The sequence below is a fragment of the Rhinolophus hipposideros genome (assembly GCF_964194185.1).
Source record: "Rhinolophus hipposideros genome assembly, chromosome: 10".
Taxonomy (NCBI): Eukaryota; Metazoa; Chordata; class Mammalia; order Chiroptera; family Rhinolophidae; genus Rhinolophus; species Rhinolophus hipposideros.
In genome coordinates, this window is record NC_138056.1 from 10153124 (window position 1) to 10169858 (window position 16735).

Below are 16735 nucleotides of genomic sequence, written 5' to 3' on the forward strand. Positions count from 1 at the left end.
TACCTACTTCATGTGGTTGGCATAAGGAAGGATTTGATGAACTAATCCATATAAAGCCCCTAGCAGATTGCCAGGCAGCCTTCCATTATCATTATTAGTAGTATTGGCATGATCAGGCCATTGAACTACTAGTCTGTGAGGCAGGTTTCATTAACCCGTTTAAAAAAGAAAATTAAGGCTCAGACATATTTAGATAGCTTGCCCAAAATGAAAGCCCGTGACACAAAGCACTGCTTCCCACCCGGAATGTCTACTTCCAAATCCAAAGTTTCCAGCACGGAGACTCGGATTAATCCAATCACACTAACATGAAAGGCATTTGCTGTCTACCATTCTAAGGCGAGGCTGCATTTTAAGACACCGGGAATGAGGAGTTGCTGCGAAAGGCACAGTAATTCGTTCTTCCCGGTGGAAGTGTAGTCCCTGGGGGGGGGAAAGAGATAATTCCGTGAGCTCAACGGTCTGAAAGGGCAGGAGAGGACCCGCGCGGACGTTAACAAACCATCAAACAGACTTCTGGAATCAGGATGCCCAGGCTGATCACCCGGGCAGTTTTCTGCGCTTGATCCACTAAGGAAGTGGTGTCACCCAGCGGCGCACTCAGGCTGGCGCTTCTCAGCCTCCGTGACCTTGCTGCCCAGGGCTGTGCTGCCCTTTTTGGCTCTCCGGCTCCACGTGCCTTGAGCTCCTGGCGCCTAAAAATATCATCCTTGGTCGAACCTTCCGGAATAAGCCTTCGACTTTTTTTTTAAAAAAAAACGGACGCCGTCGCCACTTTGAGACACATAAATCACAGCTCCGACCCGCTGGTGATGCAGCGGGTGGCGTGCCGCTGAAAGTGGCCACGCAGCCAGCCCCTTTGGATGCCCCGACCTTTAAAATTATTTTTCCCTCCACTTGGCGTGTATTATTTATCGTGAGGACCGCCGAACAGCCCGAAGACCGTGCTCGACGTTGGAAAAAGCGCCCAGGAATCTCCACGTCTCCTAGCCCAGACGAAGCCCGGGACTCTTCAAAGCCATATCCTGTGACAATCACAAGGGTTTCCTCCACCCCGACGGTGACGGAAAACTCGTGACTCCAACCTGAACGCTGGGGCGGGCACAGAGACACCGGGGGCGGAGCCGCAAGGCCGACCGCGAAGGAGCCCCCGACGGGCAGCGCGTGCGCAGTCTCCCGCCACGGGACCTCCTTCCCGCCGCTGAGACTAGGAAGCGGGACGCCAAATCTGTCCTAGCGCAGACGCCGCGCCGGGCGCCGAAAGAGGCGGACGCCCTCCCCTAGGCGCGCCTGCGCACGTTCCCACGCACGCTCCGGCGTACGGCGGCGGCCAGGGGTCGCGAGCCGGTGGAGGACCCACGCGCGGAGGAGCCCGGGGAGTCAACGCTTCTTCCCTCCCTCCCCCATTCCCCTCCCCGCTCCCTCCCCCCCTCCCCAAGAATGTTCCGCTACGAGGTGAGCTGTGGCGACCGGAAGTGGCCCCTCCCTCCTTCACGCGTCCCTTTTCCTCTCTCATCCCCCGCGCGTTTTTCCCGTGCTCCCGGGGAGGCTGGGGGCAGGCGGGGAGACCCCGGGGGCCAAGAGGAGTGTATTGGGCCTAGGCTCGTGGGTTTCATCCGAGAGCTGCGGGCCGGCTTCAGGGGGCGGGACTGTTGTAGCAGTTGCCGCTGGGGAGAGTTGGCCTCCGCTTGGGGGGGGGGGGAGGACCCGTTAAGAGCCGTAACCCGACCACCCGCCAGCCCCACCCCGGCAGGAGCGGCGGAGGGGACCCCATGGCACCCATCCCGGGGCTCTGCTTGAGGAAGAGTCCCCCGGGAAAGCCCAGGACGTTTCCCGCCCGGGACCCGGAACCACCTCCCTTCCAGTCACAGCCACACACACCGGCGACCGTCGGGTCCAGGGGGCCCGGACTTGCCCTTGGACGGGGGCCGTGGGCTGTTTACGGACTTGGGCCCCGAGTTGGGAGGGGGCGTGTCCAGCAGAAGTTCCTGCTGAGCGAGTGGGGGGGAGATGAGAGTTTGGTGACGGTCCCGGTAACGTAGCAATAGTTGCGAGTCCTGACCCTGTCCCTAATTCGCTGTATGACCTTGAGCGACTCCTAGTCCCTGCACATACACTGTTTGGATTTGTAGAGTAAAAGAGCTGGCCTGGTTTATCCCTAAGAGTCTTCCCAGTTTAAAAACCAGTGATTTGTTTAAGTCGATGGATGTGATTTGGGAAGGAGTGCTGCTGCGTGCTGCCTTTTATGTGGAGGCAGTTGCATGCCTGCTTTGTGTAAATTTGGACTTCAGCGGGGGAAGAATGGCCCTTCGGTCTAACCTTTCCTCCGGGAACAGCCTCGCTAAGAGGTAGCTTGGCAAAGGAGATCACGCTCTGCCTGCTGAGAGTGTGCGGTGCCGATTCGGAGTCTTTGAAAATTGCGGCCACGTGTACTTGATAGGACATGGTTTAAGACCCAACTAGCTTCATGTAAACGTGGATAGAGATGATGAGATGCGGTAGGCAGTTGCCAAAAAAGAAAAAAGAAAAAAGAAAAAAAATTCCTTGGCAAATAAATCAAATTGAAGTGGAGGGGAGGGGAATGTTTAAAATAGAACCCACCTAAATTGTGAGGGTCATATCTAGCATTGTTCAGCAGTCCACACTCTGCCTAAATGTGTTCCTCATTTGATCCTGGCAACGATGAGGTAGGTGGTATTGTTCCTGTATGAGGACTTAAGAGACTGAGGCTGAGAGCCTACCAAAGCCTGAGACACAAGAGGTGCTCCAGAGGTAATATTTAATGCATTAATCTCAAAGAGTGACTTGCCCAAGTTCACACCACTTGTAAGAGGGGAGCCAGAACTTGAACTTGCCATATCACAACTTTTTGAGGGTTCACTTAATTGTGGTTGAAATTTTACCTTTCTGTTTTATAACCAGAGTTTGGGCCTATAGGAAACAGAAGGGAAGAAAGATGGAAAATGAAGAGAAAGCTTTAAAAGGGAATAATAAAATACTTGAAAAGATGACATGAATATGGGGAAGATGAGAATTTTGTTGAAAAATACACATAAAACTGAAATAAAATAATAAAGTGTTCATTTTCTGTTGTCATTACTATTCTAACCAGTGATGTAAAGAAGTTGGCAGGCCATCAGGCCATAAAGAAATGCTCTTGTTAGATACCTGTTAAATAGAGAAATGGTATATTTTAGGGAAAAGGTTAAATGAAATAAGGTATAGGAAAGAGAAACTGAAAGAAGATACTGAAATTTTAAAATGTTGGAGAAATTGGGGGATAGAAAAAAATGCCATCTTTACAGAAAGTCATAATGGAACTATTATGTTGTTTGGGAAGGTAAGATGAACATTTTTAAAACATTTTCAAATGAGGTTGTGAACTTTATGAACAGCTAAATCTCTTTCTTTAGTCTTTGGAGGATTGTCCTCTGGATGAAGATGAGGATGCATTTCAGGGCCTGGGAGAAGAAGATGAAGAGATTGATCAATTCAATGATGATACATTTGGGTCAGGTGCAGTTGGTAAGTGACATCTTTCTCTTATAATATCATCTTGGTCTCTTGCACTTTTCAAATGTTCTCTTTTATAAGTGCTTTGTCTTATTAGAAGTAATCTTAGTCACTGATTTAGCAAAATATTCTATTCTTGGTTTTAGAATAGTCTAGTCTTGACTGGGAGCATGTACCGTTTTCCTCTGGGCCTCTTTTTGCCTCACTTATAAAACCAGGTGTTCTCTAAGCCCTGTCTCTTCCAGCTATGTGATCTATTGCTGTAGATTGACACTGTAAGGAATTCAAATGGTTATAGCAGTAGACATTTTACAAAGGTTAATATAATCCTTGAAGAAGAAAATTTTTATTTGTGGATCATGTAACTTAAGGAAAACTAGTGGACTAGGAGAAAACTCAGATGCGGATATGTATGTGTTAAAATTCAGTTGATCAATGTATATCGTATGACCCTACTATTATAGTATCTTCAATAAAATAAAAATCTTTTTATTCCAAGAATTTTGCTTATAAAAAGTCTTCATAAGTTAGAAAAGTGCTATGCACAGATGAAATTTTCCCACCCTGAATATAGATAAATATTCTAGGAATTGGAAAAGATTATAAAAAGTTAAAGAGCCAAACTATACTTAAGAGGCCATAGAGTTATCACAGAGTTATGATTACTGAGATGGGAAATTTAGAGAGCAAGCTTATATGATCAAGTTTGAAAATTAGAGATCCTAGAACAAGTACACTAATAAGTTAAACTTAAACTGTGCTTTTAAAAAAATGAATAGGTAAGACTCAATGCAAATATTTTTCCCGTGACTGTTGATATTGAAAATAGCAACAGCTCTTTTGGTTGGGATGTGTAAATATGTATGATTTCTTTAGAATCAAGCACTCTGTCTATGCAACAAATATTCAAAGTTAAGTAATAAGAAGAGGAAATTTAGCAGTAGTGGGTAATCCCCAAAAAAAGAGGTCTTAAAACAGTTATAATGGTTACTGGTTTTATAGTGGCTGAAACAGCTTAAACTTATTAAAACTTGACTGAGTTGAATGAACTGGCAAAAATGAAAGAGTATACTATTGTTAATCGGAGTTTACATAATTCAGCAGTGAGCTTGAAACTGCCACTACAGGGAGCAGCAAGAGAAGTGTTTAAGGTAGAAGATAGACCCATACAGAAGGGGAACCAACGACCTTTTGTATTATAGCCATTGTTTAAGACATAAGATTGTCCAAGAGGATGATATGATCTAAGATGCTGCTCTCTCTATGGAGATCACAGGGCAAAGCAATAGAATCGAGTGAGGAAAGCAGGGAACCGATGTGAGCTGCAAATTGTTTTTGGAAGTTAGTAATAACCTATAGAATACAATAGAAGCGGCAAGCATTCTGTGCTTGTTTCTAGAACTCTTTTTCTTTTAAAATATTGTACTGAATGTTACCATTTCTAAGAAAATTCCTCGGTATTAAGATGAAGTTGATGGAATTGCTTTGTAGATATTAAGGTGAGGCAGCGTAGTAATATGTCCTCAGTTTTGAACATGGATGGAGGAGGAATAGTCTTTCCTTCTCACTGATTTCCAGAGTTCTGTAGACAGTCTTTTTTCCCTGAGTTTCTGTGTTCCCCACAAGATGGGGGAAATATTGCCTTAAAAGGATGCTAGAGTGTGCAGAATTGTGTTTTATATGATAGAAAGAAAGAAAAGTCCACATGCATTGAAAAGCCCCTGGAGTTACACAGCAAAGGACAGGTAGTAGAAAGCAAAGGCAGTGAAGTAGTATGTGGTTAGCCCACTTTGTACCCTGGAGCATGAAGGTAATTAAGAAGGACTTCTTGGTCAACAAAGTTTATAATGCAGAAAAGACTTCCAAATGTGATCCCTTTACAATTCAATATACTTGAATTGTAAAGTTAAAACCTTAATTCCTGGTGACATCTTGATCTAAATACTATAAGAGTTTGTGAAAGGGAAATTGCTTTTGAAGTCAACCCTTGACTTGTTTAATACACCTCTACAAGTAGCCATACAGCGGGTATCAAGAGTTTAAACCAGGAGATAAAATGTCAGGCCTTTGACACATGCTTTGGTTTGATGGTTTCTAATTCAAGGAGTGACCGTCTTGAATGAATCCCGTTAGTACAGTAGTTATTTTAAGTCACTGGCTACAGATGCTCTGATGTCACCTTTCCTTAAGAAACTAGTCACTGTCTTCTGCATGGATAAATGTTTGCATCATCTTAGAGCAATAAGTGGACCACAGTAATCTCAGCTCATTCTCTAAAAATAAAAGCTTACACTTACAAAGTGCTTACTACTTACTAGGCATTACTCTAAATGTTTTACATGTAATACTCACAGCAACTTTGTGAGAGGTAGGTATTATCATTATCCTCATTTTAACAAATGAGGAAGGAAAGTGATAGAGAGGTTAAGTAAGTATAAACACAGTGTCAACTTCCAGTTATGTTAAAACAGTCTTTAAGGAATCTTGGGGAATGTCTTGCCTCCGTGTGGCATGGAAGGACTCCCCATTTGATCTACTTCCCTTTTGTTGATAGCTGCTGTAATCTTTAGGGACTGAGATTACTTTAAAGTTAAATCACTTCTACCACCTTATCATTTTGTTCTTATTCAAAAATATCCCTAGACTTGAGGAAAATTATTACAAGTGTGAAATGATAGGAGCAACCAGGAATTCAGTAACCCACGTAAATGTATGGATTAATGAGTTGAAGGAAAACAGTTATTCCTTGCCCTTCGTTTCTGTTATTCTTTTTCCTACCCTTTATTTATCATTTTAACCAATGTGGCTTGAGATCCAGCATTGGCATATCTAAGTCCTATATTTTTAGGTCATTTGAAAAAGATAGAGTGAAGGAAGTATTCTCTTGCAGTAAGGGCTTGCAGTCTCTGACATTGACTTTTCACAAAAGCAAGAAAAGCCTGAACCGATGATGATGGTATTGTGTGGCACAGATTTCTTTGCTTTCATATTTGAAACAGTAACACTTCGCAGCAGAGCCATTCTCACAGAATGTAGCTATTTAACCAGTGTTTTTAAAATGTAGACAAATAGACGGTTGATCTTTGGTAGGAGCTGGTAAAGTTAGTAAAGGTGAGCTTGGGAAGTGGTGAATGAAAACAATGCAAATCAGAACTCTTCTACATTAGAATCAATCCATTAACAAATTAACTTCTTAAATTTGGAACATAAATGTAAAAATATTCCTTACTCGGGATTGTAGACTCCCATTTTTTGGTATTGCTGAGTTAGTAAAATTACAAAAAAGTAATTCGTCTTTTAAAAACTTTCTCAGTTTACTCTTCCTTAGCAAACATGACACAAATATTAATCTCACACTTGATTTTTAATTACACTATTCTTTAAGAATTTTTTCAGATAACTGATAATTTAAATTAATATTATAATTTTCATCTAAGGTGGATTTTTCCCTTTACCACAAGTAATACATTCAAATCTACCACAGTGCCCAAAGACTACACAGTGGTTCTGAACACACCAAACCATAAATGTGGAAGTCCCCCTTCCCTTACGTTTTGGACCACTAGGTTGTGTGATGTGATACATTGTTATGTAATCAAAATAGCAAATGTTAAATGTTTATGGTCTGACCTTGAAAGGGACTTAGCCTACTTAAATATTTACTTAAGAGGTTAAGATGTGTGTAATATTCGTTACAGTTATTAATTGAAAATTTGCAAATAATCCAAGTGTCCATCAGTAGGGGATAAGTTAAATTAGTTTTATCTTATCAATAGAATAGAATCTTATATAGATATTGAAAAGAATGAGATATTCTCAGTAGTTACGCATGTGTGAAATGATGTCCAAGGTATATTGCTTAAGTAAAAAAGAAACAAGTTAAACTTTATAGTTTGCAATTTAAAAATTTTAACATGGAATTATAGGAAACTCACTTTCTTCTAAGTTACACATTTGTGTGATGTAACGTTGTTGTTGTTTTTTTAAGTATAACCATTTATTATACTCTTAGTATATACCACGCATTTTTTTTTCTTGTCATGGTGCCTCCAGTTCTTCCTTCTCCTTTCTTCTAATGAGGTACATGGGAAATGTTTCTGTGTTATAAAGGGAATCACCTGTTGCCGCTCTGTTGAAATTTATAAGACATAAGAAACAAAACAACTCAGGATACAATATATAACATACAAAAGAATACATGGGGTTTTTTTGTGTGGATTAGAAAGTAGTGTGTGTTTAGATGAGGTGAAGGTAGAATTAAAATGGAAAGATTATTTAGGGAAAGCTTTGGTGAAGAGGGAAAGGTGTCTGAATTTGAATACTGAGAGGAGCAAAATAGTAGAGCTTTTATGATGGAAGCAGAATGGTATGATGAGATTGAGGAACCCTGGAATAAGAGAAGTGATGGAAGTAAGGTCAGGTTCTAGAGAAACTGGTGAAGATACTCATCTATGCTATAGCGGGACTCAAAAATAATGCTGTGTCAGCATAAAAATGAGCCAGCAACCTAGTGCCAGTGCTACAGACTATATAGTAGTGTGCAGGAATAGCAGTGACATCATTACAACAGAAGAGGAGCTGACCCAGGGCCAACTCCCTATCACCTTTACCCTGGCGTACTTCAGTAGCCACCTGTCTGGCCTCCGAGCTTGCAGTATTGCTGCCCTCCCCTACCCCACTCCAATCTGTTTTCAGCACAGCAACCAGAGTGATTCTCTCAAAAAGTCAAGCCACATCAAAACCTCCAGTGACCTCTCATTTCAATCCATGTTGTCCCAAGAGGCCCTGAAGGAGCTGCCTCCTACTGCCTCTTTGACCTCTTTTTCTTTTCCTCTCCTCCCTTGATCATTCCAATCTAAACACGGTCCTTTATGTTTCTCAAAATTGTCAGCCTCTCATCGTTAGGCCTTTATACTGACTCCCTCTGCCTGGAACGTGGCTAACTATTTTACTCTTCAATCTTTTGCTCAGATGTCACCCTCCCAATGAAATGTACCTGTGACCATCCTATTTAAAGTTTTCAGTCTACCTGTCTTCATATTTCTGTAGCATTTCATCTTCAAATATAGTATCTAATTATTCATTAGGTTTACTGTGTATTATCTGTCTCTTCCCTGCTTGAAGGAAAGGTGTAGGAGGGCAGGGATCCTTGTTTGTTGTGTGCACTTATGTATCCTATGCAAATAAAACAGTGCTTGTCACATAATAGATGCTCAAAAAATATTAATTGAAATGAATGGATTCACGAGCTTGTAAAGAAGATGGCAGTTTTAATCTTAAGAGAAAGTTGTGTGCTAGTGCAATGAGCTTTAACTTTAAAATCTTTGCCTGAAATGTCATAGAAATTCAAAATGAACAGTTTAGAAATGGGTTTTAGAATATAGTTTGGACACCGTTGATAATGTATTAAGGTATTACTCTAAATGCTTGAATTTTATTCCTGGTATGATGTTATTTGCTCTTAATAATGAAAAGCTCACTTTAACGTGCCCCTTAGTTTAAACCTTATTTCATATCTCTAAGTGGAAATTTAACCTTCTACCTATCTTCTGGAATTGGAATTATTCACTTGGTTAACAGAAGAATTTTATATAACTTCTTGTTCCAATATGGACTATATTTCTTTTTTATGATTTCCTTATAGATGATGATTGGCAGGAAGCACATGAGCGACTAGCTGAATTGGAAGAGAAGCTACCAGTGACAGTCAACGAACAAACAGGCAATGGAGAAAGGGATGAAATAGATTTGTTGGGTGACCATGAGGAGAATCTGGCAGAAAGGCTGAGTAAGATGGTGATTGAAAATGAACTAGAAGATCCAGCTATCATGAGGGCAGTGCAGACCAGGCCAGTTTTGCAAGTAAGTTACTCTGGTTTGAGCCCTGTAGCAGACTAATAGTAATTAAAGTGAAGTATTGAGCTTTGCCATTTTATTTCATCTCCTATAATGAGAGAATTACATATGCCATAGAAAATTGTTAATATAATTCCTGGTAGCAGTTCTAGAGACGAAGTTGGGAAATAGTGTATATCCTGGAACACTATAATTTCTTATTCTTAAGCAGTTGAAGCTCTTTTGGAGCCTTACTCACCTTTTAAAAGCACGTAAGTCACCCAGAGAGGGCCCACAGTATTCCAGACTTTGTATATGTTTTCCTTTTTTGTTAGTCCCAACCAGGAAGTCTCAATTCCAGCATCTGGGATGGATCTGAAGTTCTGAGGCGAATCCGAGGACCGCTGCTTGCTCAGGTATCAAACATTTTATATAAAATTCTTACTGTGCGAATATTTCAAGTTTGCCCCTGTTGTCATCCTTTCCTTACAGAAACATAGAATTGGATATCATTAGCCAGTCTTATGTGGATTACTTTACCCAGCACTCAGTGTGCCGGTTGGTTGTACCTTTCCGGCCTCCATGGTAGTGCTTACTTGACTGTGCTTTACTTTGAATTGGTTGAAAAGAAGCTATTGGAACTCGCATTTTTCAGCTTATGATTCGAATTACTTCAAAAGTCATTTCTAGGCAAAACTGTAAGGATGGAGAACAGATCAGTGTTTGCCAGTGGTTGGGGTGATAGGAGAGGTGGACTACAATAAGGTGGTCACAATACGAAGGAAGTCTGGGGAGTGATAAAATGTTCTGTATCTTGATTGTGCAAGACTGAACTTATTAAAACTTGGAGAACTGTACAGGGCAAATTTTACTGGATATGAAATAAAAATAAATAAAATTTAAAAAAATAATTTCTTGGTATTTGTGGCCACTGTAGAGATTATTAAAACATTTCAAGTTAGCTAATGTGTTTCCTATTGCTTCAATTAGGAGATGCCTGCAGTGTCTGTATTAGAATATGCCTTGCCTCAGAGGCCCCCCCAGGGCCCAGAAGATGATCGGGACCTTTCTGAACGTGCATTACCAAGGCGGTCCACTTCACCTATCATCGGGAGTCCTCCTGTTAGAGCTGTCCCCATAGGCACCCCACCTAAGCAGATGGCTGTCCCCAGCTTCAACCAACAGGTACCTCTCATTAACAGGCACTCAGCCCAGGATATTGGGAATCTGGGCAAAATTATTTGGGAAATTGGTGATGCTGGGAGGAGGGTGGAAGTTTGGGTAGGCATTAGATTAGAAAGCAAACTAGCCAATTAGAGGAGAAGTTAGTGCCAATAAGAGACACATTCCCTAGTGCCCTTTGCTGGTGCTGCTCCTGTTGCTGCTGCTTTTTAATTGGGGGAAAAAGGGTAGTTAACCACATTTAGTGTATATGTCCTTTTAAAAGTGTTTTGCTGGCTGCCCAAAACATTGGCAGAGAGGTAACTGAAAGCTGGGGGGAGTGGGAACACACAGCATTGTCCACATCCCTTTTTACCTTTAAGATATCCCTGCTTTCCCTAGAGCCTGTGCAGTCCTGTTCCATAGACTTTCCTCCACCTGAAACCAGCAGCTGAAAAGGAAGGCCAATTTGGAAGGTATGGGGGGAGGGTGGTGTTGGTATGGCCTAGTTAGGCTCAGTATCCTATGAAATGGTGGAGTCACAATGTATCACACAAGAGCTGAGCATGGCGGCCATATCACAGGGGCTTCAGAATAGGACTTAGTTAATCCTCCAGCTTTCTTATCATTCCTTCTCCCTCACTGCTACCAAAATATATCCTCTTGGAGAGAATTTGCAAGTCCGAATATCTGCTGGTACCTCCCTCAGATAGCATGGAAGGGTGGGGATAACTGGAGAATTAGCTAAATCTTCCTCAGTTAAAAGTGGCACGTTGCTTGATATTTGTGAGAGGAAGTAACCAGAGGTTGTGTATGTGAGCCCATAGCCATAGCAATTTGCTTAGAAGTAGGGCTTTGCATTGAGTTCTGTGTCTGCCAGTACTCGAGGGGAGGGACTGTAGGTGGAGGAAAAACTGACCTCATTGAGTGTAGTTGTACGTATGTTTGTCCTGATAGATTCTGTGTCCGAAGCCTGTCCATGTTCGGCCCCCAATGCCACCACGGTATCCTGCTCCCTATGGTGAGAGGATGTCTCCAAACCAGCTCTGCAATGTCCCGGTATGTCACTCTACAACCTGATTACAATATGCAGTCTGTATTTTCTCATCACTACCTGTGTGATCACTATATTAGTATATTGACATTTCCTAAATTATACATATTTTTTCTATCTCCCTTCTTGAATTTCTGGATCTTCTGGTCCCCAGGTCGGAGACATGGTTTATCATGTTCAGTTGTTTCTTACCTCAGTTCTTTAAAAAATCTAAATTCAGCATGGTCATCTGGTTTCCTGCTTTTCTGTCCTTCATCCTCCTGCTTTCTTTTTCATGTAACATTATCATAGTACTTCATAATTTCATAATTACTCTCTTGTATTTTTTCAGTGGACAGCTTGACTGTACAATTTAAGAGCTTTTATATCCAAGTTTATTCTGCATTTCTGCTGAGTTCCTTTATTATATTGATTTACCTGTTTCATGGTGTGAGTATAATTTTTTCCTTTTTTTTTTTTTTTTCTAGAACTCTTCCCTCCTGGGTCACCCCTTTCCTCCTAGCGTTCCTCCTGTGCTCAGCCCCCTCCAGAGAGCACAGCTTCTTGGAGGAGCACAGGTAAGCCTGTGATTAGCCCAGCCCATAAAGAGCTCTCTTACTTTCCAAGGTTCGATACAAAGCTTTTCTTTGCTCTTTGATCAACCACTACTGCCTCGTATATTTTCCTTTACCTTTTCAAACAAAATTATAGATGGATACAGTTTTAATGTTTCTGTGGATAAAAGTAAGGGCACTTGCTGATTAACTAAATCTAAGATTTTGTCCTTCTGTATAGCTACAGCCTGGACGGATGTCTCCCAGCCAGTTTGCACGGGTCCCAGGATTTGTTGGTAGTCCGCTTGCTGCCATGAATCCTAAGTTGCTGCAAGGGCGAGTTGGGCAGATGCTTCCCCCAGCACCAGGCTTCCGTGCCTTCTTTAGTGCTCCACCCCCTGCTACACCACCTCCTCCACAGCAGCACCCCCCTGGCCCAGGACCTCACCTGCAAAACCTAAGGTATGCAAAGCAAATACCACTGTTTGTTTGTCCATTGTCGGCCAAGTCTCTTGATATTTGCAAGTGACATGTTTTGAGCTGTTACTAGATCCTTAAGTTGCCAAACACAGAAATGTCTGACAGTCTCCAAGTTCTCTTATGACTCACACTTCCCTCAAGTCACATGCTTCCTATGTACACTTGCACATTACTGGTTAATCACCTCCATTTCCTCTCAGGTTTTATGTCTCACTTTATATTCATTTTACAAACACACAAGTACCATACATACACGTATATGTATATGTAGTATATAAATTAGTTATATATACATGCAGAATATATATATATGTATATACATATATGTGCAAGTAAGTACTCATCCTTCTCCTTTGGTTTCATTCAGCTTTTTTTAAAAGATTTTATTGGGGAAGGGGAACAGGACTTTATTGGGGAACAGTGTGTACTTCCAGGGCTTTTTCCAAGTCAAGTTGTTGTCCTTTCAATTTTAGTTGTGGAGGGTGCTGTTTTCAGCTTCAAGTTGTTGTCCTTTCAGTCTTAGTTGTGAAGGGTGCATCTCAGCTCCAGGTCCAGTTGCTGTTGCTAGTTGCAGGGGACGCAGCCCACCATCCCTTGCGGGAATCAAACCAGCAACCTTGTGGTTGAGAGGACGCGCTCCAACCAACTGAGCTGGGAGCCCCGTGGCAGCTCAGCTCAAAGTGCTGTGTTCAATCTTAGTTGCAGGGGGTGGAGCCCACCATCCCCTGCGGGAGTTGAGGAGTTGAACCGGCAACCTTGTGGTTGAGAGCCCACTGACCCATGTAGGAATTGAATCGGCAGCCCTCGGCGTTAGGAGCATGGGGCTCCAACAGTCTGGGCCAGCCCCTAATTCAGCTTTCAATTTTGACAGTGTAACAAGGTGCTTTTAATTTATATATTGAAGTATAAGTCTTTAGTCTGAAGTTTGTAGGGTAGGCTGGCAGGCTGAAAGCTCAGACAGGGCTTCTGTGTTCCAGTCTTGTGGCAAAATTCCTTTTTCTCTAGAAAACCAGTTTTTGTTCTCAATGCCTTCGACTGATTGGGTGAGGCCCACCCACATCATCAAGGGACATCTCTTTTAAAGTCATCCAATTGTGAATTAGTCTCATCTACAAAATACCTTCACAGCAACATCTAGACTAGTGTTTGACCAAACAACGGGACCATAGCCTAGTCAAGATGACACATAAAATTAACCATACATGCATATTTTCCATGTTATTCGCAAATAGTTGAAATTAATTACATTAAATCTATGTAGAGACTTCTGTTTAACAGGAGCAAAAAGAATTATACTCTTTTACTCAAATTTTTTGATCATCATCTTCAGAGTTGAGAATTGGCCTTTGTGGAAGACATGAAAATATGACTATCTTTTCCTTCTACATGGTTTCCTTAGAATAGTTTTAACAGTCTCTTGGATGAGCCTGTATGTATCTTCTACTGACAACATTTTTGAAAACTTCAAATCATCAAGACAGCAGAATTGAAAATCTCTTCCCTTTTTTCTTAGATCTCAGGCCCCAATGTTTAGACCCGACACCACTCACCTCCATCCACAGCACCGTCGACTCCTGCATCAGAGACAGCAACAGAATAGAAAGTAAGTTCTCATCCTTCTCCTTTGTGGTTTCTTAATTCAGCTTTTCTTTTTGACAGTGTACCAAGGTACTACTAATTGAGTTTACTTTTTAAAGTAAATTTAATTAGTATTGAGCTTGTTTTATTGGTAAAGTCAGATCATATGTGCTGTCGTTTTATGTTTTTGATACACTAGCTTTAAATGACAAGATTTTATCAACTAATTTCCCAGAATTGCTATAAATCTTTTGATCCTAAATCAGAAGTAAGTTTAGGTCTGATCTTTTTTTTAGTTAATATTTTATACTCACTCATTACCGAGTTCATACTCTTAACTACCTTTTGTCTACCATCTCAACTCTGAGGTAATCTTGAAACACAGTGGATAGCCTTACATTAGGTTCTTAAGTAAAGCCAACAGTCACTCTTTAATCTTACCTATAATTATTTAATCGTCATGCAACAAATACAAGTATATATTTATATATGTGACCCCAACTGTACACCAGGTACTGTGGTAGATTTTGGGAATTGAAAGAACCAGACATACGAGTAGAAAACCGATGCCTTCGTGGAGCAGATATTTTATAATCATTCATATATATACACATATATATATAAATTCATATATATGTGTATATATATAATAAGAAAATAAAACTTTGGGGTTTCTTCAACCTTCCGTTTTACAGTTCTCAATGTGTAATTCCTTCTTTCAAAGAAGTTCTAGAATATTTTTTACAGGGAAAAAGCGGTATGGGCTCTTAAAATATTAATTTTAAAAATATTGTATTAAAATACTAAAATTCTAGTACCTATCATTAGCGGCATGGGATTGTTTACTTCAGAATTTGTTAAGAGGATAGATTTCATGATAACTGTTCTGTATAATAAAAAACATCATGCACAAACATACAATTCCCAATAGATCCTACATGGCTCATAAAAAGGAAGAGAATTTCAATGTCACTTGTAATCAGAAAAATGCAGATTAAAATTAGACAACCATTTTATATCATCAGACAGGCAAAATTTGAAGTGTCTCATCATCATTGTTGGCAAGAATGAAGTATATAGCCTCTTAAGAGAGAATTTGGCAATAAATCATAAGGTTGAAAATGTGAATGCACCCACATCTTAGCAGTTCTACCTTTTAGTATATATCTTGGTATATTATCAACATGGGTAAATATGAAAAACATGGTATGAATAAGAAACAAGGAGAATTACATGTCTAGTACCATTTATGTAAAACTGAAAGGCACACAGAATAATACTATATAAAATTCAAAGATGGACACACAATTAATATAAGTATAAAGACATTTCACGGAGGTTACCACAGTCGCTCCTCTGGGAAGGGAAGCTGGAAACTGGGATCCAGAGCAGTGTAAGAGGGCCTTCAGCCTTAACTGTAACACTGTGTTACTCTGATACTACTTTTTAAAGATAAAGCGAATTTGGTCAAATACGTTTTTTTCATTATGTCTAGGTGTAGGTAAATGGACGTTTATTACAGTATTTTCTGGGTTTTTGAAATGTTTCATGATTTTTCAACAAGTTTTTAAAAAAAGTATATTGATGAGGAGTCAAATTGGCCTGTGTTCAAATCTCTTACTCTGCCACCAGGTGTATGGCTTTGGGCAAATTGCTGATTTCATTTGGCCTTGGTTTGTTGTCTTAGGTGGAGAAAATAAAACCACCTACCTCATAGGATTATTACAGGGCTTGTGCAGAAGTCCACAGGGGAAAAGTACTTAGCATATGCTAAGGAAGTCAGATCTTAGTTTTATTTCCTTGATTATTGTGTTGCATAGCACTTTACTGTCAAATTCTATTAAGATTTAGCTCTTTTTCACTTCTCTTTTAATAAAAGCAAAGGGGAATATTTTTTTTTTAGTTGTCCTGGTTTATCCCTGTGTTATAAGGCATAATTAATGCACCCGCTTGGAGTGAATGTGGCATATGTTTGTTTCTCAGTCAGCATCGGAATCTCAATGGTGCAGGGGACAGAGGAAGTCACCGGAGCAGTCATCAGGACCATCTCCGAAAGGACCCATATGCCAATCTCATGTTGCAGCGAGAAAAGGATTGGGTCTCTAAAATCCAGATGATGCAACTGCAGAGCACTGATCCCTACCTGGATGATTTTTATTACCAGGTGAGTAAACACTGCTAGTTTTCAGGATAACAGTTTAGTCCCTTATTCTGGTAAAGGCGCTCGTTTAAATAGTGGTAGGATTAAATATTGATAGAAGTTCTTTGAGGTAGTCTTCAAGTGGATAAGAATTAACTCAGCAAGTTCTGTCCTCTTTTCTAGCTGGAGAGCCTCTCACACCGTTCACTAAAAGTTTTGCATATGTGCCTTTTATTTTTCACATGTAGAAGCTCTCAGACAAATGTTTTCAAATTCCTTTGGCGTCAATAATGTGGTTCTTTCGATTAAGAATAATAGCAGTCTAACTATAAAGATATTTCCATGGATGATTAGCTTTTTGGAAGGCTGGCATTTTTTGATAAAGTAAATTTATAGCAGTTTAACAAAAATTAGAGATCAATATATTTGTAAGAGTGCAAG

At 40.7% G+C, this 16735-nt stretch overlaps 1 protein-coding gene across 1 annotated transcript in view; it reads left to right on the top strand.

Annotated features, from left to right (window-relative positions):
- The first annotated feature begins 1152 nt into the window (after positions 1 to 1152).
- The window catches only part of PATL1 (PAT1 homolog 1, processing body mRNA decay factor), a 28165-nt gene continuing 12582 nt past the window's right edge, over positions 1153 to 16735 (top strand). The window contains exons 1-10 of the mRNA XM_081063808.1: positions 1153 to 1455; positions 3414 to 3525; positions 9158 to 9375; positions 9684 to 9764; positions 10339 to 10533; positions 11467 to 11568; positions 12031 to 12120; positions 12338 to 12558; positions 14090 to 14179; positions 16138 to 16318. Coding sequence (XP_080919934.1) covers positions 1441 to 1455; positions 3414 to 3525; positions 9158 to 9375; positions 9684 to 9764; positions 10339 to 10533; positions 11467 to 11568; positions 12031 to 12120; positions 12338 to 12558; positions 14090 to 14179; positions 16138 to 16318 — 1305 coding nt within the window. The 5' untranslated portion in view covers positions 1153 to 1440. The remainder of the gene's footprint in view (positions 1456 to 3413; positions 3526 to 9157; positions 9376 to 9683; positions 9765 to 10338; positions 10534 to 11466; positions 11569 to 12030; positions 12121 to 12337; positions 12559 to 14089; positions 14180 to 16137; positions 16319 to 16735) is intronic.